At 39.3% G+C, this 25,990-nt stretch overlaps 2 protein-coding genes across 2 annotated transcripts in view; both read left to right on the top strand.

Moving 5' to 3' along the window:
* LOC121680974 (inactive tyrosine-protein kinase PRAG1) overlaps positions 1-4,714 on the top strand; it is a 57,072-nt gene extending 52,358 nt beyond the window's left edge. The window contains exon 6 of the mRNA XM_042060571.1: positions 3,135-4,714. Coding sequence (XP_041916505.1) covers positions 3,135-4,208 — 1,074 coding nt within the window. The 3' untranslated portion in view covers positions 4,209-4,714. The remainder of the gene's footprint in view (positions 1-3,134) is intronic.
* Positions 4,715-8,245: 3,531 nt separating this feature from the next.
* oaz1b (ornithine decarboxylase antizyme 1b) lies at positions 8,246-19,536 on the top strand. Its single transcript, XM_042060593.1, is given in 6 exon segments — positions 8,246-8,486; positions 16,669-16,720; positions 16,722-16,808; positions 16,989-17,161; positions 18,394-18,479; positions 18,581-19,536. Coding segments are annotated over 6 exon segments (666 nt in total). The 5' UTR covers positions 8,246-8,349; the 3' UTR covers positions 18,712-19,536.
* The last annotated feature ends 6,454 nt before the right edge of the window (positions 19,537-25,990 follow it).

The raw sequence follows: 25,990 nt of genomic DNA, 5'->3' as shown, positions 1-25,990 counted from the left end.
TTTAGTACAACCTGGAAAATCATTGTGTGGTGGTCAATGTTGATATTGTGGTGGGCCGCCACAAATAAGTCAATGTATGGGAAACACTGTAAGGTGACTTACAGTAGTAAATTACAATTAGGTGGCAACAATGGGCAGCATGAAGCAAGGGACAGTAAACAAAGTAGTGATGGGGAAGTTTCATAGTGAGAGTGGAAGAAAAGAGACATTGAGTGCCAAAAACGTAATATTACGTTTTTCCTTCCCATGCATTGAGTGCCAAAAACGTAATATTACGTTTTTAGCTTTTTTTTTAAATTACGAAACTAGACCCTCTAACACACCTTATATTTGATTTTGGGAACTCTGTGGTGAATGGAAATGAAATATATGATGATCGAAAACTCATGAAAACGCACAATCTGGACATTTTATCATAACTCGGTTGCTGCTTTGGGTCGAATCAGTGACGCATGCACGTCAGCTCAAAACCAGGCCATTTTCATGGGGCTATCACTAGGTGGCAGTCTCGCCAGGTCACTTCCCGGAAACTTTTTAGGCAACATTTCATATTTCATGAAAGACGTTATATCTCCATTTCTAGAAAAAAAAAAACAGCGATTTTGATGAAAACTAGCCACTGTTTAGCTTGGGATTTCTCAGGAACAGAGGCGTGTAGAAATACACGGTTTGCACCCACTGAGAGCTTAAAGTCTCACCTTTCAAACGAGCCATTGTATGTGTTCATAGCTATAACACAGAATATGCTGTGGCTTTACAAAAATCATCAACAATGGTCTAGATTGCTGGCACTCTAGGACAAAACTTCCGAAAACAGCTTGGCATTCAATGATTTAAGATGCAATTTCAGGCAAAATGTTGGTGATATTTGAGCTCAACAGCCAATCAAGTTACACCCCACAGCCCTGAAGCAACATCTTGATTGGTTGTGTGATTTCATCCAAGACCCTATGGGCCCTTCCTCTCCCATGAATGTAAATCAATAGATGACGACCTTTTTATTGGGCCACCTTAATTCTGAAGTTAAGCTCTGTGGGTGTGATCGGACGGCGTAGGAAATAATATGCATAACACAGTACAGGTGTAACACAAACTGTAGGCACCTAAAAAAAAGTATTTGCTCACAAATGGGAGAATGTTTCCCTTCCTTTGTTTCCCATTTACAAGGCAGTGACTGTGTACAAACTCTTTTTTTTTTTACATTGAACAGACAGCTAGAGGGGTTGAGGAGCAATTTGCTGAATTTGACAAAAAATAACTTCTGTGTTTGTACACCATGTTGGCTTTGTAAACGGCAAAACAAATACTGGCAGAAAGCACCACAACCCAATCAACACATTGCTTCAGTAGTACAGAAGGTAAGGGTGTAAGTTTGATTGGATGTTGTTGAACTCAAATATCAACAATCCTTCGTCAGAATCACAAACTCCACTTTTACAGGTGGAGAGTGTCCACTTCTTTGATCAAGGTTGTTCCATAGGACAGGCACTAAGTAGCAAAAAGCTTTGCCTCCTACCATGCTCTCTGACAGTCTTGGGGGTTATTCCAGAAAGCAGGCTTTCTTAAAGATCTGAGTTTGAGATATACTGACTAAAGTAGAGCACTACTTCATGACTAAGTCATCATTAAAGTATCATGTCAGTAAACTGTCTTGACCTAGTTATCCAACTCAAGTTTCAGAAGCTTTTTTAACAGTTGGGAGTTGCTAGAAGGTGTTAATATAAACCAATTAGCTTCTAAGTTAAACCTATGTAGCAGATTTTTGGTAACTAGATAACACAAAGTGGTAATGGAAGTCATGGTTTGACAGAATGACTGTGGCTTCTATTTCCTAATTACGCATGCTGCTCGCACAGTTGTGGCTTTCAATGAAAAGTAATAAGGATTGAACAGATTTTTTTGTGGGGATACCTCCAGGTTCTATTCACTTTTCCTTAATGGGTCATTAATAAAATAAAATATTACTAAAATATACTATTGTGATGGAACTGCCTCGAGGGACATAATGAGCAAAAATGAAAAATAATTCCTTCTAAATAACTAAGCAAAACGTAAGTATAGAATAAACAGTTCTGTTAACAATCTCAGTCACTAGGCCTATATGCCTAACACACGGGACAAGACTAGACTAGCACTGACGAAGACTGACAAAGTGGTGAACATACAGTGAGGCTCATACGTTTTTGAACCCATGCTAAAGTTGACTAAAAATAGGAATATAAAATCATCTTTTGGAAATTGTTCTTAATGCCTTAAGTAAAAAAATGAGGAAATATCCAACCTTTAAAGACACCAATTTTCTTTGTGAATGAATAATGTATCGTAAATAAATAAATGATCTTCCTTAAAATACAGGGGTCATAAGTGTTCGCACCCCTATGTTAAATTCCCATAGAGGCAGGCAGATTTTTATTTTTAAAGGCCAGTTATTTCATTGATCCAGGATACTATGCATCCTGATAAACTTCCCTTGGCCTTTGGAATTAAAATAGCCCCGCGTCATCACATACCCTTCACCATATCTAGAGATTGGCATGGTGTTATTTCAGTTAGCCTATTAGCTGGTTTGATTTGCATTGAGCTCAATGAGCATCAAACCAGCTAATAGGCTAACTGAAAATCTGCCTGCCTCTATGGGAATTTAACATAGGGGTGCAAATACTTTTGACCCCTGTATTTTAAGGAAGAACATTTATTTATTTACGAACCGTCACAATTATGTAAAGAAAAAAATAATGATTGATACCAAATGCGTACAAAAACAAGTTTATACTACCCTTAATGTCACTCTTTTTGCACTTTCCCCCCCAAATATAGGGCCTTGTAGAAATCAATGAGAATGCCGCCGTACAAACGTTGAATGGTTCAGTCATACAGAAAACATGTTTGTCTTCCACCCTACAAAGTTTGGGCAGCTTATGAATAATATTTTTCTTGATATGAATGCCCAAACATTGCTTCCAATATAATGTGATTTTCAGGCTGTAAAACTGACGTAATTTTAAAGGCTGAATTTGAACAGAAATATCAACCTTATCTGATTTGACACGGAATGACCCCAATGCTAATTTTGCACTATGTTATTTTTTAAAGATTTAAGGACCTGCTCAACCCTTTTTTATCTTTATCTGCAGATTTGTAAGAGTACTTCTTCGGACTCAAAGCAAGGCCACTTGTATGGGCTTTCTATCCAGCAGAGTCTGCCTCCCCACTTTAACCTGCAGCAGGACTGTGGCCACTTCATTGCGTGTGTACCCCAGAGTATGTTGCCATCAGAGGAGCTTCCTGCAGCATCAAGCCCTTCAACCATGGTATCGTCTCCTGGCCAGAGTGAGCAGGAACATGTAGTAGTGATCACAAATGAGGTGCCCTACCAGAGTGCGTCAGATTTTGTGCGCGAGTGGATATCATTCCACAAAGCTCAGCCAGAAGTCTATGAGCGGCGAATATGCTTCCTGCTACTACAACTCTGCAATGGTCTGGAGCACCTGAAAGCCTGTGGAGTCACACACCGTGACCTCTGTCTGGAAAACTTGTTGCTGGTCCCCCACAGACAGGCTGGCTGTGCTCTGGACACACAACAGCAACAGCTCCCACGTCTAATCATTAGTAACTTTACCAAGGCAAAGCAGCGTAGCGCTGAAGGCCCTACTAAAACTGACCCTCGCCTCAAACGTGATCATGCCCGACTGGCCCCCGAGATTGTGTCAGCCGTCCAGTACCGCAAGTTTGATGAGTTCCAAGTTGGCATCTTGATTTATGAGTTACTCCACCAGCCCAACCCGTTTGAGGTGAGCCCAGCCTTGAAGGAGCAGGAATACTGCTGTGAGGATTTGCCCCCCATACCTGGCGTATCTTTGTACTCCAGTGGCCTACAGAGGTTAGCCGGCTTGCTGCTCCAGTCTGACCCTATCAAGCGTATTCACATCCAGGATGCCAAGCGGGTGTTGCAGAGCCTATTGTGGGGTCCGCGGAGGGACATGATGGAACAGCATTGCAAGAGCAGCAGGGGGCAACACGAGGGGCTGTTGAACTGGCTGGATGTGAAGCGGGCACTGCTGATGATGAAATTTGCTGAGCGCTCTCTAGAGCCAGAGAGGAATGCTGAGCTGGAGGACTGGCTATGCTGTCAATACTTCTCCACTGCACACCCATTGTCACTTTGTCACACAGCCGAATTGCTGTACTCATTTAAAGTTACACACTGAACTATCTATACTACTATTAATGAATGTGAAAAAGTGTGTTTAAAGGTATGTGTGTAATGAGTCAATGAATGAGGGGACACTGTTGACACTATACTGGAGATGTATTGAGTTCTACACTGTGTTTATGTTTGCTTTTATTTTATTTTGTTTGGTCATTTAATTCCTGTGAAATTGGCTGGCTACATTGCTGCTTTATCATGCTCAGCATCAGCATTTTCTGACTGAAGGAGACACACTTCCGTCCTCATATTACTTCATGAAAGTTACTAAGTCATTTTCTTAGTATTGACCGAATTATACATTATACATCATTGTTCACTGTGCTTTTTATGATTGTGTAACCTTGGGAACCCACTGAATAATTAAATTTAAAATTAATCTAATGTAATGAATCACAAATTCTATTTGCTAAGTGTATGTTCATGGCACATTCCACCATGTGAAATGTTATGTACTGTATATGAGGTCAATTTACACCTTGCATTAAAATGTTATATTGCAGTCAGGATGGCCACACAAAGTTACCGTTTGTATGCATTGTATGCCAAGACACATTGACGATATCTGGTCAGCCAAACCAGGCCATAAGACTTAAGACTTTGCCAGTCTTTCATATTAAGGCCCTGCAGTTGATGGGAAACTTTTACAGCTTTTATCATTTTCAGGGTGTTTTAACATTTAAACAGAATGGGTCTTTCAGCCAGCAGTGTTTTCTATATGCTGCAAGATTGCAATTTTAAGTGCTGTAGGCTAATAGTGTTTTACTCTGTTTTTGGTTACCTGTGTCACTGGCACAGATTTAATACCGCATATTTTTGTTAAATTCTAAACAAATCACAAGTTATTGTGTAGCCTCTTCCCTACTTGATCTGTAGAATTGGCATTGTGCTGGATGAAAGTTTAAACCCCCCAGCTGCAACTTGTGAGTTAGAGGAGAGCTCTGTTTTAATTTTAATTTTTATTCTGGCCCTGTATTTTCATCTTTATGATTTAAAACAAGGTTGTAACTAGGGGGTTCATCAGCTAGACATTCCTATGTATGGAAGTAATTAAAAAATTAGACCTGTTCCACAGTGGCATTTAAGTTGTGTACAGCTGTATTAAAGTACATATAATAACATCTACAAATATGTCTGCTCTTGATAACCATCTATAGTCGTGGCTAAAAGTTTTGACAATGACACAAATGTTATGATTCAGTTTGTGTGATGGTGATTATTGTGGTGAGTGATCAGATTATTATTACTAATAACTAATAGCAGACAGCTTCATTAGCATAAAAAAATGATCTTAATCACAAACATTTTTTACTGTTTTTGTCCTGGTGAAAATGTCCAACTAACATCATTTTGGTATAATCATATCATCAGCACAGTGTGAACTGGCACAAGTCAGCTGAAATCTGAATAGCAGAGCAGACTGAAGTGCTTAAAATTTTGTGTTAGCAATGATTAGCCTCAAAGACACATGCAGCTGAAACACTTTTTGTTATTTAGTATAGTAGTGAAACAAAACAAAACAAATCACAAAATGCTGAAGCAGCAAAATTTGACAGCATTTGTCACTGTCAAAACTTTTGGCCTCGACTGTAAAGATGTAACACCCACTGCCATCAGCTACCACTAGCTAGCAGTAGCACTGTACCGGTACATAACGACTAGTCCACAACTATTATGAAAAACTTACTATGAAACCCCTAGCTGCGACATGAGCCATAGATCAGATGTCAACATGAACATTGGAGTCAAGGTTACAATATTATCACAATATGGATACAAGCAGGGTAGGAATTTCACAGCTGCCACGACGGCCATGGTCAGTGATGGTCTGGGGAGGCATACCCTTGGAGGGACGCACAGACCTCTATGGGCAAGTCAACGGCACCCTCACTGCTCTTAGGTATCGGGATGAATCTTCAGACACATTGTCAGACCCTTTACTGGTGTAGAAGCCCCTGGGTTCCCCCTGGTGTACAACAATGGCCGGCCACATGTTGCGAGAGTGTGCAGGCAGTTCCTGGAGGATTAAGGAATTGATACCATTCACTGTCCCCCACACTCCCCTGACTTAAATCCAGTAGAACACCTCTTGGACATTGTGTTTTGGTCCATCCAACACCGGCAGGTTGCACCACAGACTGTGATGATGGCTGTGTCCACATCTGGGAGCAGACCCCCAGGACACCATCCGCCGTCTCATTGTCAAGCATGTGGGGTCCATACGAACTACTGAGTACCATTTTGAGTTGCTGCAATGAAATTTAGGCAAAATGGACTTGCTTGTCGCATCATTTTTTCACTTTTTCATTGATTTTCGTGGGGGTCTTTGAATCAGCCCTCTGTAGGTTGATCATTTTCATTACCAAAAAATAATGTGGCATCCTTTACCTGGGTAAATGAAGTTAAAATGAAGTGGAATAACACATGCATTAACTTACATCAAATATATATATATATTCATGGTCAAATAATAACAAACGGTTGATAAGTCAATTCATGGTAAAAGTCATGACAAAGTTTATGAATTAATCATCATAATCTTGGGGGGGGGGGGGCTGTCATGTCATGAGGAGGGTGACAAATATGCTTTCAGACAATATATGGTTTAGGTGGTTTAATTAGTTTTCCCTTCATGGTACAGCCCAAAATGTATCAGCCATAAACTTAATTTACCAATACACAATGTGCTTGGAGGAGAATGCACCCTATAGGGATAAAGTGTAAAAGTGCTGATTAAAATAAATGGACCGCCAGTACAAATTAGTCTAAAATCACTTTAATATTTTAGCAATTCATTCAAGGGGATAGATTAATTGGATGAGGATTCTGCGTGTTTTCGGCAAGATCTTTCTTCATATTCTATCGCTCATTTAGGCTTTGTAGGCGCTCAATGTGAACCTCTACTGTAGCACTCAGGGGTGGAGGCAGAGCAAAGCGCCGTTAACAAGTAGGCGGGGCCTTGTTGAATATTCACTGTTATGCAAATATCACCACTTAACATGATCACCAGCTAAACTGGCACACCGCAGGACCAATAGGTTTCCCGTTTAACAAAACTAGATGCGCGTGCAGACGTGGGGCAGAAGACGCTTGGTGGCCGTCCACAACGTTATAAACTTAACTTAATAGTCGGCTACTGTAAGCTACAATCGCAATTTTTGTGTATACCCCTGTTGTCTCAATGATAATAACATCTCATTTCAGAGTTTGCCGTTCATTTGCATTATTAATAACATCGTATTTTGTCATTTTTGGCGAAGACATGCATTCCGTTAGGGATATTAAACATTCTCTAACCACCGTGATTTCGAATTGGTGCAGTTTTTAGCACAAAAACACATTTTATTCTTTTCATGGAGAGCATTGCTCTATGCTGTTCTATGGTGCTTTCTGCCTCTTAGTTGTGCACGCATGTTTTCGTGACGCTGCATAGAAATCCATGTATAGAACCACTTTTTATGGAGTTTTTATGGACTTGGGAGTCATTTTTACTCAAAACGAATGGCTGGGATATATTCAGCACCCCTAAACCCCCCTAGTTAGACACCTAAAAAAATGTATTGGTAAAAAAAAAAAATGTTTTCATTATTTTAGCCCAGACCCTCTGGGCACCATACGTGATTGACTCTCCAGGCATTTGGCGTGAATAAATTGGGAGGTGTAGGCATAGGCTACCTGAACACGTGGTAAAAAAAAGCATTTTAGCAGATTGGCAAACAATGCCTAACTTTCCGCAACAGAGTTTTTTTTTACATGCTCACAGGGCAGGTGATGTGACTGATTGCTGAATGTTACATTTGTCGCGTCAGACTGTCCCACAATACTGAAGTAGCTGTATGTAACTTTCTGAGAACGTAAACACATAATCATAATACTAAGTATCAGGCTATCATTTGCGAAACATCAAAGAAGACGTTGTTTCAATGAGCAATTGCCAGGGTATCATTGCAGAAAGAAACATGCAGCCCTTCCGTTGGTCTTGGTACTTTTCCATTCGTCGAAAAGACGCCCCCAAGTCTGCTCTTCACACATCCCTGTGTTTGCTACGTAGATGCTGCTCAATGTTGCTACACGTACGAGTTCATTTCTGAACCCACTATAGCGGAGAGCAGTCAGGCCTTCGATTCCCTCTCCGAGGCCGGATGGTAAAATCCAACCTCCAGCGGATACTAAACAGTCATTGCTTTGCTCGCGAAAAAGAAGGAAAACAACAGTTCCACACCATCATGGATGCTTTAAGTAACGACAGTAACGTTAGTATTTGTGACATGATTGGCAAGTAAGTAAACATGGGAAAATGCTGTGGGGGAGGGTAGCTAGCTGGTAACTTAGCCAGTTAACGAGTAGCTGTTAGCATAACAAAATGTCAATCACGGAAACCCAGACTTAAAATAATGACTATATAAATGCTCTGAAGCGTATGTGCTGTATAAATAATACAACTAACTGTAATTCTAACCTACGACAGTGTCACCATATAACGTTACCATATCTCCCTTCGATTACAGGCAGGTAGCAGCTAGCGATAACTAGCGTATGATAGCTTCTTAAGTTTGCTCAAAAACATGAAAGTGCTAGCGAAGTTTTCCTTTAACGTACTCGGTTCGTGCGTATGTATTGTAATGTTAACGTTTCTGGTTATTTCAGCATTTCTTGCCTCGTCTATTTCGATATATTTAACCAGCGTCAGTAAGATAATCTTAACGTCACGATAAGCAGGAATGATATGCTAAGCAAGCAACCGCAGGCGTTGCGGGAATAGGGTCAATTTAAAGGCCCCGTTTAACAACCGCCAAACCTTAACGTTATCACGGAAAGGTATAATAATGGCATATGTGACATTTTAAATAACGGATGGGCAGAGCATTATCAAGTCAAATGGGAAAAAATATATTTCGTCAGATATTTGATTTCAGGCTATCACACAAACTTAGCCTACGTCACAGACCACTTGGAGGTGCAAACAAAATCGGATTTTGGTTGATTTGACCACCGGTTAACATCGAAACAGGCACTTTACTTTGGATAGACAGCAGTAATACATCACAGGAGTGATTTAACGTCAAAAAAATCTAGGCTGGAGTAATTCAACATTTGACACCTCCGATATGTTTAGTGTTCTAAAGACGTCAAATAGCCCGTTAACTGTTACCAAATTGATAGCCAATGAGCCAGCAGTGAACATACATTGATGCCTATAAAAACTGCGCTTTCATTATTCAACTAAACGCGACAAAATACTTTTATAACCATTGAGCCAGCTCCTTACTATGTGATCTCAATGGCGATGCAGCGTTTGTTTGCACCTCCAACAGCATGGCATACCTGGTTACCGCCCCAAAACGCCCTCAAACGCCCTTATGTTTGTGTGAAAGAATAAGTTTTGTTTTGTCATTAGCATACATTGTTAATGCTATGGCAGGAGCAACGTTATCAGCACTGGCTCTTGAGGCCTTATGCACGGTTTTACTGTAGCCACAGTCGCAAGATCCCACAGTTAAACGTCCCACATACTCGACGCACCCGACCAGTAGCGCGACAATGTGACGTCACAGAAGCACCGTAACCATTTATACCAAGGGGGCAGGCGAATTCCCGGAAGTAGAAGAATCGACGTAGGCTGGAGGGACCACCTCTCTGCTAACTCCCATAGAAGTCCATTCATTCTAGGATTTTTTTGAAATACCATAACTTCATATAACATATATCCTGTGCCGATATTGTAGCTTCTGTGTAATCCACATAAACACTACAAAGGCAAAACAGACTCCACTACCTCGTCCGTAACGTTGGTTACCCGTAAGAAGAATGGTTAGCTTGTTCGGTTGGAGGGAAGCTAGCTTTGACGTAATCTCTCTTTCGCGCCGTAGGAAGATAACCGTATTGTTTGGATAAGAAGCTCAGTCCACCTTACTGTCTATGACGGTAACTCATAAGCAAAACCTAGCATACACGACCATATGTTAAGGTAAAGCATTACACAGAGGCAAAACGGCACTAATCATTTCAGAGGTTTTCGATGGATTGACCGGAAAGGTCGGAAAGTGGAAAGAAGATTAGCTTCAAGGCTGTAACTTTTTTGTTTTGTTTTAGCATGACTGTTTTTGAAGATGATCATGTATGGTAGCTTCAACATTAACACGACTTGGTGAGGATGATATTAATAATAATACATAAATAAATGTTTAACTTTGATGACTTTGAAGGCGAAGGAAGTGTGAGAAGAATTTCTGTGTATCTATCATATGAGTTACAAGATTCAGTTCGATGGCTAACGTCACGAAGTTAAGTGTGAGTCTGCGCAGTACTGGGGGGACCAACTGAAAAATCGTTCTATTTGACTCAGTGCCCTCCCATTGAAAACGACGGAGTCTGTTCGTCCATTTCTTTTACTGTCTATGATTTATACTCGCGCTGGTGGTCGCAACACTAGTTGCAATATTCTCCTGAACAGAGGTGTCGCTGTTGTGAAAAGACTAACATTAACTACTTACACAGCAGAAGAAGCTGCAGTAAGAAACACCAGTAGCTAGCCTCTGTGATGGTACTTCAGACTTTGGTTGCTACTATTCACAACTACCATCATCATTATCATGTAGTTTCCAAGGTGTGTGCACAGGTAGATAGATAGATAGATAGATAGATAGATGGATATATAGATAGGTACTTTAGTCATCCCGAGGGAAATTTTAATAATTTAAACAGTTTAGTTAGCTAGCTAGCTAGCTAGCAGCTGGCTGAGTTTGTGTAATTTCCTGAAGTGTAAAGAGATTTTGTTCAGGCCTTAATAGATATCCTTTGTTTGAAAATAAATCGTTTCTATTCTTTCCTCTTAATTCCATGTGTTGCAACTCTCACTGGTAACTTTGTTAACTTATCCAGCAAACTATTAAAAATTCACGACTGTAACAAAACACTGCAACTCGCTTGCCCTCAAACTAGTCCATCTTCCTGTTTCCGCCTTGTCGCGCTCGTCTGAAAAAAAATGAGTGGTGCGCTACCTCGCGCTACACGGCCAAAACCCTGGCGCGCCAGAGAGATCTACGTCATTTTGACGTCACATTGTCGCGCTACCGGTCGGGTGCGTCAGGTATGTAGAAGCCTTTACTGTAACGGCTCGTGTCCATCGCGCCAAAGCCATAGACAGTAAAAGAAATGGACGAACAGACTCCGTCGTTTTCAGTGGGAGGCAAGGGGGCAGGCGAATTCCCAGAAGTAGAAGAATCGACGTAGGCTGGAGGGACCACCTCTCTGCTAACTCCCATAGAAGTCCATTCATTGTAGGATTTTTTTGAAATACCATAACTTCATATAACATATATCCTGTGCTGATATTGTAGCTTTTGTGTAATCAACATAAACACTACAAAGGCAAAACAGACTCCACTACCTCGTCCGTAACGTTGGTTACCCGTAAGAAGAATGGTTAGCTTGATCGGTTGGAGGGAAGCTAGCTTTGACATAATCTCTCTTTCGCGCCGTAGGGAGATAACCGTATTGTTTGGATAAGAAGCTCAGTCCACCGTACTGTCTATGACGGTAACTCGTAAGCAAAACCTAGCATACACGACCGTATGTTAAGGTAAAGCATTACACAGAGGCAACCTAATAATAAAAAAGTAAACCTAATTTTTTTTTTTTTTTTTTTTTTTTTTAAACGGCAGTAATTATTTCAGAGGTTTTCGATGGATTGACCGTAGGTCGGAAAAGTGGAAAGAAGATAGCTTCAAGGCTATAACTTTTTTGTTTTGTTTTAGCATGACTGTTTTTGAAGATGATATGGTAGCTTCAACATTAACACGACTTGGTGAGGATGATATTAATAATAATCCATAAATAAATGTTTAACTTTGATGGCGAAGGAAATGTGAGAAGAATTTCTGTGTATCTATCATATGAGTTACAAGATTCAGTTCTATGGCTAACGTCACAAAGTTAAGTGTGAGGCTGCGCAGTACTGGGGGGACCAACTGAAAAATCGTTCTATTTGACTCAGTGCCCTCCCATTGAAAACAACGGAGTCTGTTCGTCCATTTCTTTTACTGTCTATGGGTGGGAGGGCACTGAGTCAAATAGAACAATTTTTCAGTTGGTCCCCCCAGTACTGCGCAGACTCACACTTAACTTTGTGACGTTAGCCATAGAATCTGAATCTTGTAACTCATATAGAGCTGGTAAGTCCCGCCCTTTCCGCTGGACCTCTAGATTGAAAAATCGTCAATGCAAGTGAATGTGAGAAAATAATTATTTTCTGGTCCCGTTTGATTTGTGCCATGAATGTGAACATATGTTGTCTGTGAATTTTTAATATAAATTTTCGTGTAAAGAATGCTACAATTGAGCGGGTAGAAGTTTGATGCGGTTAAACTTTGTGTGAGAGCACTTTGTGGACTACAACTTTCCGCTAGACGACAGATCACTAGTTTCCCATAACAACCATCAGTTGGTCGAGAGGGTTATTAAGATCGACTTTGAACACAGTGAACCATACAACTTTACAATCACACTGTATCGTAGTGTTAATGTGTTGAGTGAAGCTAGACATGTTTCAAATATTTTTGTTACCATGTGTGTTTATTCCTGCCGTTACAAAAACTAGCATCTCATTTAATGTTAGCGATTAGAGCTAGCTCACGTCACAGGCGACATGTAGTCTTTCTCGTTATGTCTTTTCCACAACTGATAGCCGAAGAATCATATACTATACTGTCAAACTCGTAACATGAAAAATTATATTAAAAATTCACAGACAACATATGTTCACATTCATGGCACAAATCAAACGGGACCAGAAAATAATTATTTTCTCACATTCACTTGCATTGACGATTTTTCAATCTAGAGGTCCAGCGGAAAGGGCGGGACTTACCAGCTCTATGATAGATACACACAAATTCTTCTCACACTTCCTTCGCCTTCAAAGTCATCAAAGTTAAACATTTATTTATGTATTATTATTAATATCATCCTCACCAAGTCGTGTTAATGTTGAAGCTACCATACATGATCATCTTCAAAAACAGTCATGCTAAAACAAAACAAAGTTATAGCCTTGAAGCTAATCTTCTTTCCACTTTTCCGACCTACGGTGAATCCATCGAAAACCTCAGAAATGATTACTGCCGTTTTTAAAAAAATTAGGTTTACTATTATTCAGGGCTTGAAAACAAAATTATTTTTCAAACGTTCCGTTCCGAACGGTTCAGGTAGGCCTATGTTTAACGTTTTCGTTCTTGCATGCGTTCCGCCACCAACATATCGGTCTTGGAACGCAACCTGAACCGGTTCGGAACGCAAAATATCGTTCGTTCTTAAAGTTCCGGCAGTGTTTGGCGGGCCTATCAAGTCTATTTTTGTGGACTTTACTTTAGAATAGACGTACTCATTATTTCCCCTTGATTTAGCCTATACCGTAGCTATGCCCAAAAATAATAAATCACAGGCGGCATCCAAAAACATTCAGATGGGCTATCCATCCCATAGCCTACAGACTTACTGTAGGCCTAACCTATGCCTATAAATAATTTCTTATCAAAAATATTTCTGGATACGTGCTAAACTCCTTACCTGGTTGTAGCCTAAGTTTTATCCATATGGAGATCTTCAAAGGCTTGCGCTATAATTCCAACCCTGTTTATAAACGAACCTGTCTGTTGCTGACAAGGCCTATCTCAAATTTCCCGTTTAACTCTTCTACATAGAATAGGCTATAATTGTGCAAACATTTCAAATCCCGACTTTAAAACGACAAGGCGTGGACAGGCAAAATAGGCTATTACGCATAGGCTACAAACAATTTCCAAATGAGTTTCAGTAGCCTTGATTTCCTATGGAGAGTGGCATGGGGGGGTTTATGCTTCCGCAATGCACCTTGGGAAGGCGGCGCGGCCATTCGAACAGAGGCGGCACGTCAAGAAGTTGGGCTCTGCTGAACTGATGAGAGCGGTTAACTCGAGGCGGTTAGCCAATGAAAGTGCATCTTCGGTAAACAAGTTCTCTCCTTTGCTCTAGTCTTCCGGTCCGGAACAATACCAGAAATACAGCCAGAAATATTTGTTCCGCCTTATCGTGTTGGTTTCATGAAAATATATTAAGCTATATAGTGGCGAAGCTATTAAGTTTAGAACAAGTTTGCCACTGCACCCTATCAAAAAGACCTTGTTGGCGACTTGAACCAAGACAGAAGGTGCTTTGGAGGAACATGTCAGTGATATTTGTGATGAATTGAATTGAATTGAATACAAGATGGTAACGGTATTACGTCTTAAGTAGGCTACCTCCACTTTACGTTAGGTGAAATTGTGTAATTAGATCAAATAAAACGTTACATCATACACTTTAGCCTATACACGCCCACAAGTGGCGACAGGGGAGAGGGCTAGGCGTCTGCGCGCCGCAATAATGGACACGTACCGCCACAATAATGGACACATACCATGTCTCACCACCTTGGTCTTGATGAAGGCAAAGTTCTTGGCAGTCTGGCAAAGTACCATAGCAAACAAGGCCTTTGGGAAGGGGATGGGATATGGCAGTCTTGCAAGTACATATCTGCATCTACCTGGTGAAAGGGACTTTGTGGATCTGAGGCCCTTGCACAGGTAGCCTCCATCATCCTCCAAATTCCACCAACTTCTGCCGCCTCTGAGTGCAACTGCTCACTGTTTGGGAACACACAAAGGTTCGCAACAGGCACACGAATGCTAGGTTTCATAGGGAATATGTTTATTTTATTTAACATTATTGTTTTTCAATGAAAGAATATCAAAGTTCTACTGATGAATAACTCAACATTTGTATTTGCTGTATATGCCTGTCTGCTTATTACAAAACAAAATGTCTATATTTATGTTTGTATGAGATTCAGTTTGTATGAATTACTTAACATTTCCAGTTAATTCTCGTAAATTCCCAGTAATTTCCATAATTTCCCATTAATTCACATAATTTCCTTTAATTCCCATGAAAGTTTCCAACTTGGTATGTTTCCAATTTCCGCCCCTTTTTAACGATTAAACTCAAACGATAGTAACAACATTGAATAACAACATGAATTTCAGTGCCACTTAAATATCCAGCATTTTTTTTCTTCATATAAAGCATTTTTTTATACGAGGCATCACTGCATGCCATGCGCCATCTCTAAGGTATTGCTCTGATAGCACCACATCCTATACAGTTAGTTAACATAAACACTTCAAGATGTATTTGCTTAAAGCAGAGGGGTGAACACATAGGCTACTAGACAGTGTTTGACAGCTCATGCGAGCCCATTGTATGGAACCATTATCAAAACACTCCCAAATAAGGGGGAAGACATCAAATGTATTGAAGCATTTGAGAACACACTGGATAAACTTGAAAGCAGAGTCCTTCAATGTTAGATTAGGCAGCAATTGCCGTTGTCCATGACCAGCATATGACCTGGCAGGGCCATGGCAAGTCGTTTTAACAGTTTTAAAGTTATGGCAAGCCATCTGCACTGGATAAACTTGAAAACAGAGGAAAGTTTGACATTGTGTGTGCATCCATGGCAAGCCATTTCTACATTTAAATGTATGGCAAGCCAGAAGCCTAGAAGCAATGAAACTACAGGTATTGATAATATATTGAATATACAATATCAATCAAAAAAGCAATTTCATGCTTTTGAGTACTGGTTCAGGCGCCGTTTTGGCACTGGCATCATTTTAAAAGTATTGATTTAGCACCGGTATCGGATAAAACCCAAACGGTATCCAATAGAACACACATCTGGTTGCTGAGGTTAGGTTAACTCTAAAATAATATATATTTTTTTTATCATTGAACAACAAAAAACAAGAATGTTTTCCACACACATACACACAAAAAGGTGCATTCAAAATGCACAATGAAACCATTTTCTCTGAAATTATAGCATACCAATAACTTCTACTTGTGCGAGTGGATAACATTAGGCAAACGTTACTAGTAGATCATTAACACTGATAGTTTACTCCTTCAGACCCAATGGATTTTCAGAAGCATTTCAAAGACTCGGAAGAGAAAACATCAGTTGCATTTACAGTTACAAACTTAAACACACATTTTAAAACAAAGTTAATGTTTTAACTCATTTTAGTGTAAATGTGGGTGTCAATTTGGAATTGGAAAACACAAGTTCATTGAGACAGGCCTAACTGCAGTACTTTTTTACGGATATGATGGCCTAGTTGATTATTGGGTAGATCATGCGTTAATGCCACTATTTTTTATTTTTTTGATTGCTTTAATGTGTTGTCTTTCAGAGGCCCCTAATGGGAATTGTCTTTTACAGGTTTTCATTTTGGGAACTAAACATTATGTGTAGACTTTTGAGCTAAATCTGAAACGGTGCAGCAACCATTTTTCTGGAATCTGTCTGCTTTGACACGGTATGACTCCTATTGGTGTTGTGACCTTTAATTTTCTGCTGCTTTTTTCTTTTTTCTCAACTTTAGCCTGTCCCTGCACTGTAGTAGTACCCACGGTCCAGGGCCTCTGTGGTGCTCCTGATGCCCCTCTCCCACCCCTGAAGATCCCAGGTGGGCGAGGGAATGGTCAACGGGATCACACTTCTGCAACTCGAACTTTGCATTCAGTGAGTACATGCACACACTTCATCTCTGACCATTTGACAGTTTTTGTTGTGCAAAATATTGTTTTCTTTAATATGTATATTTAGTGTGTTTCATTAATCAAATTTAAATCAGTAGATTGAATCGTGATTCGAATCTATTTTTTTGTGCGGTGTTATTCAAATCCTTTCTTGCTTTTGCAGGACATGAAGTTGACAGTAACTGAGGAGGTGGGAGGGGGTGGGCGCCCTGCAATACTTCACTTCCAGAGCCGCCCCACTGTGTCACGGGTGATCCACTGGGAGGCTGTTCTTAGCGGGGAAGGCCTGTATGTGGAGATCCCACAAGACTTACTGCTTGAGGGCAGCAAGGAGAGGTGAAGACAAACACAACCGTTATCCAGAGGTTGTAGTCATGTAACTCACAACATACAGACTCCAGACACAAATATCACATCTCTTATACTATGTTATATATTATGTGATCAGAGTCAAAGCTGTGTTGCAGACATACTGTAGGGGACTAATGCTCATCAACTATTCACAGTAAAGATTTTGGGGTACTGTTCGTACCTTGCCTAATGAAGTAATAAAACAGTAGTAGCAACGCTGGTAAGCATAAGAGAATTGCAGATGGAGCAAGAAGAATGTGTACATTTATACATTAAATGTAAATACAGGGTTCTCTTCCTGCCAATGCAGTTTATTATCAGCTTGCAAGGTTAGTGGTGAAGTAGGAAGTGCACTTGTGAATCATATACTGATCAGTGCAGTTGATTGGTCCAGTCATTTAAGAAGTAAGTTTATTTAAAGGGGTGGTTCAGGATTTTGAACATAGGACCTCATTTCCAAGTAAGCAAGTGTGATATTTATCAGTGGAGACCGTTTTCAACACGTTTCATCCAGTCCTTCTAATTGCAGAGTTCGCAGGTGCTAGGCTAGCGCAAGCTCAACGGTATGTGCTGGCCTGCCACTAAAAACAGTCTTACCCACTCCAAAGTACACCCAAGGCAAATAAATTATAACGCCAGACTATCGATGTAAATGTCTGTATTGATAGAATAATGTTAGAAATAAAACTATCCTTGCATTTCAACGATCGCATTACATTTTGAGGGACTAGTGTCTTAGCAGCGGCGGAATTATACTTGCTCCAGTTAGTAGTACTGCGCCAAAAAGTAAACAGTAAAGTGCACTCCAATGGGGATACCTAGTAGTAGCCTTGGTAATATCAGTCCGCCGCTGAGATGCAAAATGACGACTACCAACTTCAGGGAACAAAGTATAACTATTGCAACGCGATGCGAGGATAGTTGTATTTCTTACACTATTCTATCAACAGACATTTACATCGATTGTCTGGAATTTGCCTCGAGTGTCCTTTGGAGTAGGTAAGACTGTTTTTAGTGGCAGGCTAGCACATACCGTTGACTTGCGCTAGCCTAGCACCTGCGAACTCTGCAATTAGAACGACGTGTTGAAAACGGTCTCCACTAATAAATAGCACACTTGCTTACTTGGAAATGAGGTCCTATGTCCAAAAATCCTGAACCACCCCTTTAAGTTATCATAACTATCACCATGTCTAATTGCCTGAATTTTCCTCTAGTTTTGTGTCTCTTCTGGAGTTTGCTGAAGAACATCTTAAAGTTGTCAGCGTGTTTGTCTGCTTTTACAAGAACAGAGAAGATTGTGGTATGTAGTTCATATTATAAAATGACATTAACATTCATATTTACATTTAACATAAATTGTATAATCCACTGCTCACAAAATGTTGTCATCTGTGTCTGTAGCAAAATTAGTGCGCACATTCAGCTTTCTGGGCTTTGAGATTGTGAAACCAGGCCAGGCCCTCGTCCCACCTCGACCCGATGTTTTCTTCATGGCCTACAACTTTGACAGGGATTCTTCTGATGAAGATTAGTTCCGACCTACGCCCCTTCCATCTCACTATATTTCCCAACTATTTTTCACTCTGTGATCCAAGTTGTCCCATGCTTATTTGTTACACTGAAGAAAGTAGTTTTAGATGTGTTCTCTGTAGTATGGCTGATAAAGTTCTCTCTGTCCCCCTGTCATCTATATCCTTCCTGCTCCTTTTCAATATTTTCTGTGTTGAATGACTGTATGCCTATTATTTAGATTGATTGGTATTACAGAACAAAAGAGGGACGCTCTTGAAAGGGACTTATAAGCATATTGCAATTCTCAAATATCAGAAAAAAATGTTTGTTTTGTCATTTTATTGTGAAAATACTCTTGAATGTACAAACAGGTCATTTAGTTTACATTTTGGTACATCAGTGCTATCATTTGATTGGCTTACTAGAGGAAACAGGATTGTTTCCCATTTCATATAGCGATAGCTTGGTAAGACCTGAGATTACAAAGTGGTTGTCTTATCGTGACTACAGGAGTATGTGGTACGTATCTGCTGGTTGTTAGCCCTAAAGACCATGGAAGTTAAATGGAAAATGTTTGTTGATTATGTAATAACTGAAACCAGAATCCGGAACACTTATAAAAAAAAATGAGATGCTGATGAGTGAATTGGTACAAAGCTTGATAAAACATCCAAAGTGCTTTTGCCTCTTTATTGTGTGTATCAGATATTTTCTTTAGCAGTATTTCCATGTTGTTTTTACTGGCCTAGAAATTCTTTACTTTTTCTGATAGATTTGGATGATGTACACCTACATAGTGGTACCTGATGTGCTTCTGTAATAATAATAAAAATATTTAGGAAATACATTTGACTTTGTCTCAGATCAAAATATGTCTGCTTTCTGTGTAAGATCACTAGCTGGCAAGAGGAGTAGGAGCACAGCTCATCTTTGTCACCCATTGGCTTCATCAGGGATGTGATTCTTCCAGATTAATCCGGAATTCCACGCAATTCGTATAGATCCGCTGAGTTTTCTTGTAAGGAGGGGGGGCGGGGTGGTCGGTCAGAGGTATATTTATTCTGTATAACACAGACCATTGCTATATGTATAACAGGCCGCTGACAATGACGACGGGTTTTGTGCTTCTAATTCACATCTTTCATTCATATCATGCAGCAAGTAGCCTACCTAGTGCGTTCACTAGTTGATTTCATTGAAAGTAAAAGCAGACAGACTGGTTGATCAGTTGCGTTCTGAAGAATGTTTGGTTCAAGTTCAGTGTGTGTGGCGAACTATTTGTTTCTCAGCAGAAGCCATGAAACGGTAAAGGCCAACACATTGATTTAAAAATACTTTTTTCCCCTCTCGTTTTGGTTTTTGCATCGGGTTTGTGTCCAGTTTGACCTGTCCGGATTTTCCGATAATGATAACAATCTCGTGATGCTGATATTGAATTTTAATTCAGACTAGCCTATAGTTTTAACCACAAAGCCTGTCTACCTTAGGGCTACTAAATTGTTTAGTTAAAGGAGAATTCCGGTGTGATATTGACCTAAAGTGTGTTGAAACATGATACCGAGTGTGAAAGTATGTCTCATAGCCTTCATTGATACTGTCTGCATAAATCGTCTTGTAAGTAAACTACCAGTGCTTTTTCAAGGTTCTCATGTCTCGTTTTAAATGTCAGGGCCCTTCGGAAGTCTACCAATGAAGTGTGGAGATACATTGAGCCTCGTAAATGGTGTAAAACGGTGATTTATTTGCATGGCTAGCCCAATGCCGAAGCACCACCATTGAAAAAGCTGTTGGTAGCATCGGCTAACTAGCGCCAGATTTTGGAGTGCAGGGGACAAGCCGAGATGGGCTATGAGACATACGTCCACACTCTGTTACATGTTTCAACACACTTTAGGTCAATATCACACCGGAATTCTCCTTTAACACCTTGTCATTTCGCGTTTGTCCAGCCGTTTACCTCCGCAAACCTTGCACCCCATGTCATCCAACACATATTTTAGGATGGCCACCATGAGAAATTGCCATGAGAAATCGTATGGTGTCAATGCTAAGAGATCAAAGCTTGGCATACTTGGTAAACATTAGTTATGCACATTACCCTGGAAATCCAGAGTTCTCGCAAGAGCACAATGGAATTGTCTCTGCGAGATACTGGCAATGAGCAATGATGCACTTAACTTTTACCCCTTGCATCCCAGGGAACCAATCAAATCGGCGTATGCTATAGGCTGTCCAGAGGCGAGCTAAACTGATGACCACAGCGCTGCAACGTTGGAGGTCAGTAAACATTGGTTGTAGTGTTATCCACTTGCGTCGAAGTCCGGAATCATTCAGAGTAAACATTGGTCTAGTGTTATCCAATTGCATGCAGTGAGATTTTCAAATGCATGCTTGGTGCCACTCCTCGAGTTGGGCCAATACATTGTTCGCGGCCAGACACTTAATCTTTCTAGAATACCCGGGTCTGGATTTTCCATGCTTGCACATTGTATTGAGCTGAATTTTTTGTGCAAATAGCCTACTGTAGCATTGTGCTGATAGATAAAAAAGTAGCATATTTAAAGGTGCAGTCTGCATTTTAATCCTAGCTCTCCATTTGGCGTGTGTGCTTGTAAAACTAGTGATGTAACCTACACAATCCTGGAGCAGTAGCCAGTTAGGCCTATCGTTTATTTTAGGAGGACCTGTGTAGGACCTACAATGTTACTTTGGGAGGAGAGGGAGCGATGTAATTCGATTCTCTTTGGAACTGAAATATCAACAACCTTCAAGTTGCTCTTCAATCAGTATCAATATCAGTAGGCCTATCACATGATTCACTATTTTGTACATAGGCCCAGAGGACTGTTAGGGGGCAGGCTATATATTATCATCAAGTAGGCCTATACTAAATAATATAATCAAATGTTAACTTTATGTTGGTTGAAGTTATAAACAAAACATGTTATAAACTGAATAAATCCATGGTTCTATGTCATTGTTGGCAAAATGATCATGATGGCCTATATATTTCAGCCATATTTGGTGTAGTCTTGTGTAGGCCATGCTACTTTTCTCTGTTACAAATTAATTTTCTTTAGGCCTTATTGGCTGTATTGTAATATGCTATAATGTTTGAAATATGTATCTCAATGTATCAATAGTTCCCATAAAAGTCATCCGATGTCATCATTGGGGTTATTTTTCACATTTTTGTGCATGCCCCCAGACCCCCCCAGTATTTGGGCCAAAAATATTTCCTTTCATAGGACTTGCCCTGCCTCCTGCATAGGACTTGCCTCATTCATTTGATGAATTGTAGGTGATGTAAATGCATGCAGTAGTGCAATACAGTGTATGATAAGCATTAACAACTTCTTTACGGCAAAACACTAAAAACACATTCAGCACAGTGAAATACACTTCAGCATAGTTAATATATATGGCAAACAACTTCTTCTTACAGAACAAATCAACAAGTAGCCAACACTATAGTACGCGGATCATACCGTGGGAGGGGGGGCAGTGAAAAATGCACTACTGTTATTCCTAGGCTGCTTCTTATTGCAGTGCCTGAAAATTCACTGTACTGTTATCACACTTTTCTAATTCTTATTCAGCTCGAACCACTTAGCGTATAAACTTCATAAGGCTCTTTTGTAGATCTCCCAAATGACACTTGTGCTATATAATTTCCATTTTTGACAACTTATACTTATTATTATATAGATATTTGCTATAAACGAGCTAAAATGTAAATGAATGGTTTGAACGATAGTGAGTTTAAATTAGAAATGCAATTCCAAGGAATTACCAGTGCATGAAAATGGCAACAGTGTAATGTAAAATACGGTTGACGTGTCTTTTCTCTATTTTGTCTATGGTGGTCGCTATGTGGTGGCGTTCTCTAATTTTGACATGATTCTGATGAACCACCTAGGAGAAGTGTGTCAAAATTGATCATGTGCCACCAGGAAGCATCCTGGCAGGAAGCATGCATAAGGATGTAGATCCAGAAATGCACTAATATTTTGTTCGTAGTCCAGTTTGCAACAATTATTAGTTAACACTAAGTTGTAAACACTTCGGAAAAAAAATATTAAAAACTGGATATACCAAAAAACGTTGATGTAATCGCTTCCTGCCAGGACTTTTACGGGCTTTTCCCAAATCACGGAAGAAATGTCGACGCAGCAGTATACTAGCAGATGCAGAGGCAAGTGTTATTTAAACAAACTTTCTAATGCCTCGTTATTGGACTAAAGGTCATAGTTGTACTACTGTAGAAGTTTCGTACCATTCAGGGCATTATTAGTGGGGTAATTTACGAGATAAAAGTTGGTTCCATCACGACTGCAGAACGTCATTCGTTTCTGACAGCGCTACTCGACCAGGGTTCGACCAACGGAAAAAAAGGTTTTGTGAGGGTGTTTGGCTCGGGGTCATGGTGCAAAGGACCCTAGGGTGAAACTAGAAAATGTAATTTCAAAGAAATTACCAGTGCATGAAAATATAAACATACTGTATATTAACATAAAATGCCAAACAAACTTTTATTTGGAAACAGTTGGCAGGAGTCATAGTTGATAACAACTGACAGTTGAAATGGCTGAACAGTTAAATAGTTCAGTAGTTTAAATAGTTAAATTATTTAATAGTGAATTATTGTAGTGAGGATATTTATTTTGAAACAGTTGTGGGCAGAGGAAATAGTAGTCTTAAGAGAGCCAGATTGTATGCTTAAAGCCTGAGACAGAGTATATAGTTTAAAAGTTGAATGTAGATAGTGTGATGGATGTTGATAGACAGAAAGTTGAATGGATGTTGATAGGCAGATTGTTTAATGGATGTTGATGTATAGTTTAATGGGTGGATGAGTGAATGGTTTTAAGAGGATGAATGGATAGAAAGTTGGATGGAATATGCCTTATATCCTTGTAGAATGGAGAGACACAGAGAGTTGGCCTAGTTAAGCAGAAAGCAGTTGATACAGGTGCAATCAGTTTAACAGGCCCTTTGATGGGTCCTAGTAGTGAGCAGCTGGAAGTTGATACAGGTGCAAATCAAGTTAATTAGTCCATTGTGATGTCATAGTCTAATGCAAAGTCTATGGGGAAAAATAAGCTTGTTTTTTAATCTCAAAAAGTATAAAGTTTACAAAAGTGAAAAATACATTCCCCACGTGTCCTTTTCAAGACCTATGTTACGAAGTTTGAACGAAGTTTCTACGTTAAACGGTTAAAGCTGAATTAGACGCAGAAATTTTGTGGGAAGAATAACTAGAAACTAGAAATGCAATTCCAAGGAATTACCAGTGCATGAAAATGCTTAAGTTGTGATGTAAAATATCATGTATAGTTAAAACAGATAATACAGAGATGGTTACTACGGTGATGCTAGGATAGACATGGCGGTTGCATAACTTAATAAAAGTTGAAAGTTTAAAAGTAGACTGTTTAAAAGCTGAATGTAGATAGTTTAAAAGTTGTTGATAGACAGTAGATAGTTTAAAAGTTGTTGATAGACAGCTAGTTTAATAGATAGTTTAATGATAGTTTAAAAGTAGACCGTTTAAAAGTTGAAGGTAAATAGTTTAAAAGTTGTTGACAGACTGGAAGTTTAATGAATGTTGATATTCAAATAGTTTAATGGCTGTGTATAGGTAGACGATAGGTGACGATAACTGAAAGTTGGAATGGCTCTAATGTTTGCTAGCAGTTATGCTAAGATTTTTAACTATGCTAACCATGCTACTTAGCTAATGTTTTATAGCAGTGCTAGCAATGCTAACATGCTAACCATGTTACTTAGTTAACTTAGCTAACGTTTTCTAGCAGTTTAATGAATGTTGATATTCAAATAGTTTAATGGCTGTGTAAAGGTAGATATTTGACGATAACTGAAAGTTGGAAGGGCTCTAATGTTTGCTAGTAGTTATGCTAAGATTTTTAACTATGCTAACCATGCTACTTAGCTAATGTTTTATAGCAGTGCTAGGAAAATGCTAACCTGTTAACCATGCTACTTAGCTAACGTTTTCTAGCAGTTTAATGAATGTTGATATTCAAATAGTTTAATGGCTGTGTATAGGTAGATATTTGACGATAACTGAAAGTTGGAATGGCTCTAATGTTTGCTAGCAGTTATGCTAAGATTTTTAATTCTGCTAACCATGCTACTTAGCTAATGTTTTATAGCAGTGCTAGCAATGCTAACCATGTTACTTAGCTAACTTAGCTAACGTTTTCTAGCAGTTTTGTTAAACATGCTAACTATGTTAACCATGTGACTTAGCTAACCAAGCTTATCATTTTTAATAGTAATGCTAACTATGCTAACTAGCATGCTAACAATGTTAACATGCTAACTATGCTAACCATGTGACTTAGCTAACCTATCTAATCATTTTTAGTTGTTATGCTAACTATGCTAACTAACATGTTAATAATGCTAACATGCTAACTATGTGACTTAGCTAACCTAGCTAATCATTTTTAGCAGTTTTGTTAAAAATGCTAACAATGCTAGCAATGTAAACATGCTAACTTTGCTAACCATGCTAACTAGCTACAGTGGGTAGGAGTCATAGTTGATGAAAAGTGTTGACGTAGTTGATGACAAGTTAAAAGTTGTTGATAGACAGCTAGTGAATGTATATAGTTTAAAAAAAAGTTGAATGTAGATAGTTTAAAAGTTGTTGATGAGACAGCTAGTTTAATAGATAGATAGTTTAATGATAGTTTAAAAGTAGACCGTTTAAAAGTTGAATGTAAAAAGTTCAGTAGTTTAATGGGTTACATTGTTTAACAGTGTGAGGACTTTTATTTTGAAACAGTTTTGCGCAGAGGAAACAGTTGAATAGGATGTGTAGTCTTAATTGACCCAGATTGTATGCTTAAAGCCTGAGGCTGCAGGTGGCCTGAACACCTGCCATAGGATTCTAATTGCTTAACGGCCGTATTATGATGTCACAATCGGCAATGTTAAGTCTATGGGGATTTTTAAAAAGTTTTTCTTTAATAGTTTAAAAAGTATAAAAGTTTCAAAGTTGAAAAGACATAGCAGCTTGGTCCGTTTGAAGACCTACGTTACAAAGTTTGAACGAAGTTTCTAAGTTAAACTGTTCAAGAGAAATTGCGTACGGAAAAAGTGGTAAGCGGGATAATAAGAAGTTGTTGTTGTTGATGTTGCCTTGGAAGAACAGTACAGTGCGTAATAATAATAATAAGAAGACTTCGGATAACAGAACAGTGCATTTTCATGCACTGTAATTACTCCGAACCATCGCTTTAAAGTATGAAAATAAAAAAAAAATCATGA

This window comes from Alosa sapidissima, chromosome 13, assembly GCF_018492685.1.
Source record: "Alosa sapidissima isolate fAloSap1 chromosome 13, fAloSap1.pri, whole genome shotgun sequence".
NCBI lineage: Eukaryota > Metazoa > Chordata > Actinopteri > Clupeiformes > Clupeidae > Alosa > Alosa sapidissima.
Note: the sequence above shows the minus strand (reverse complement) of the source record. Positions and strands in the feature narration are given on the sequence as shown.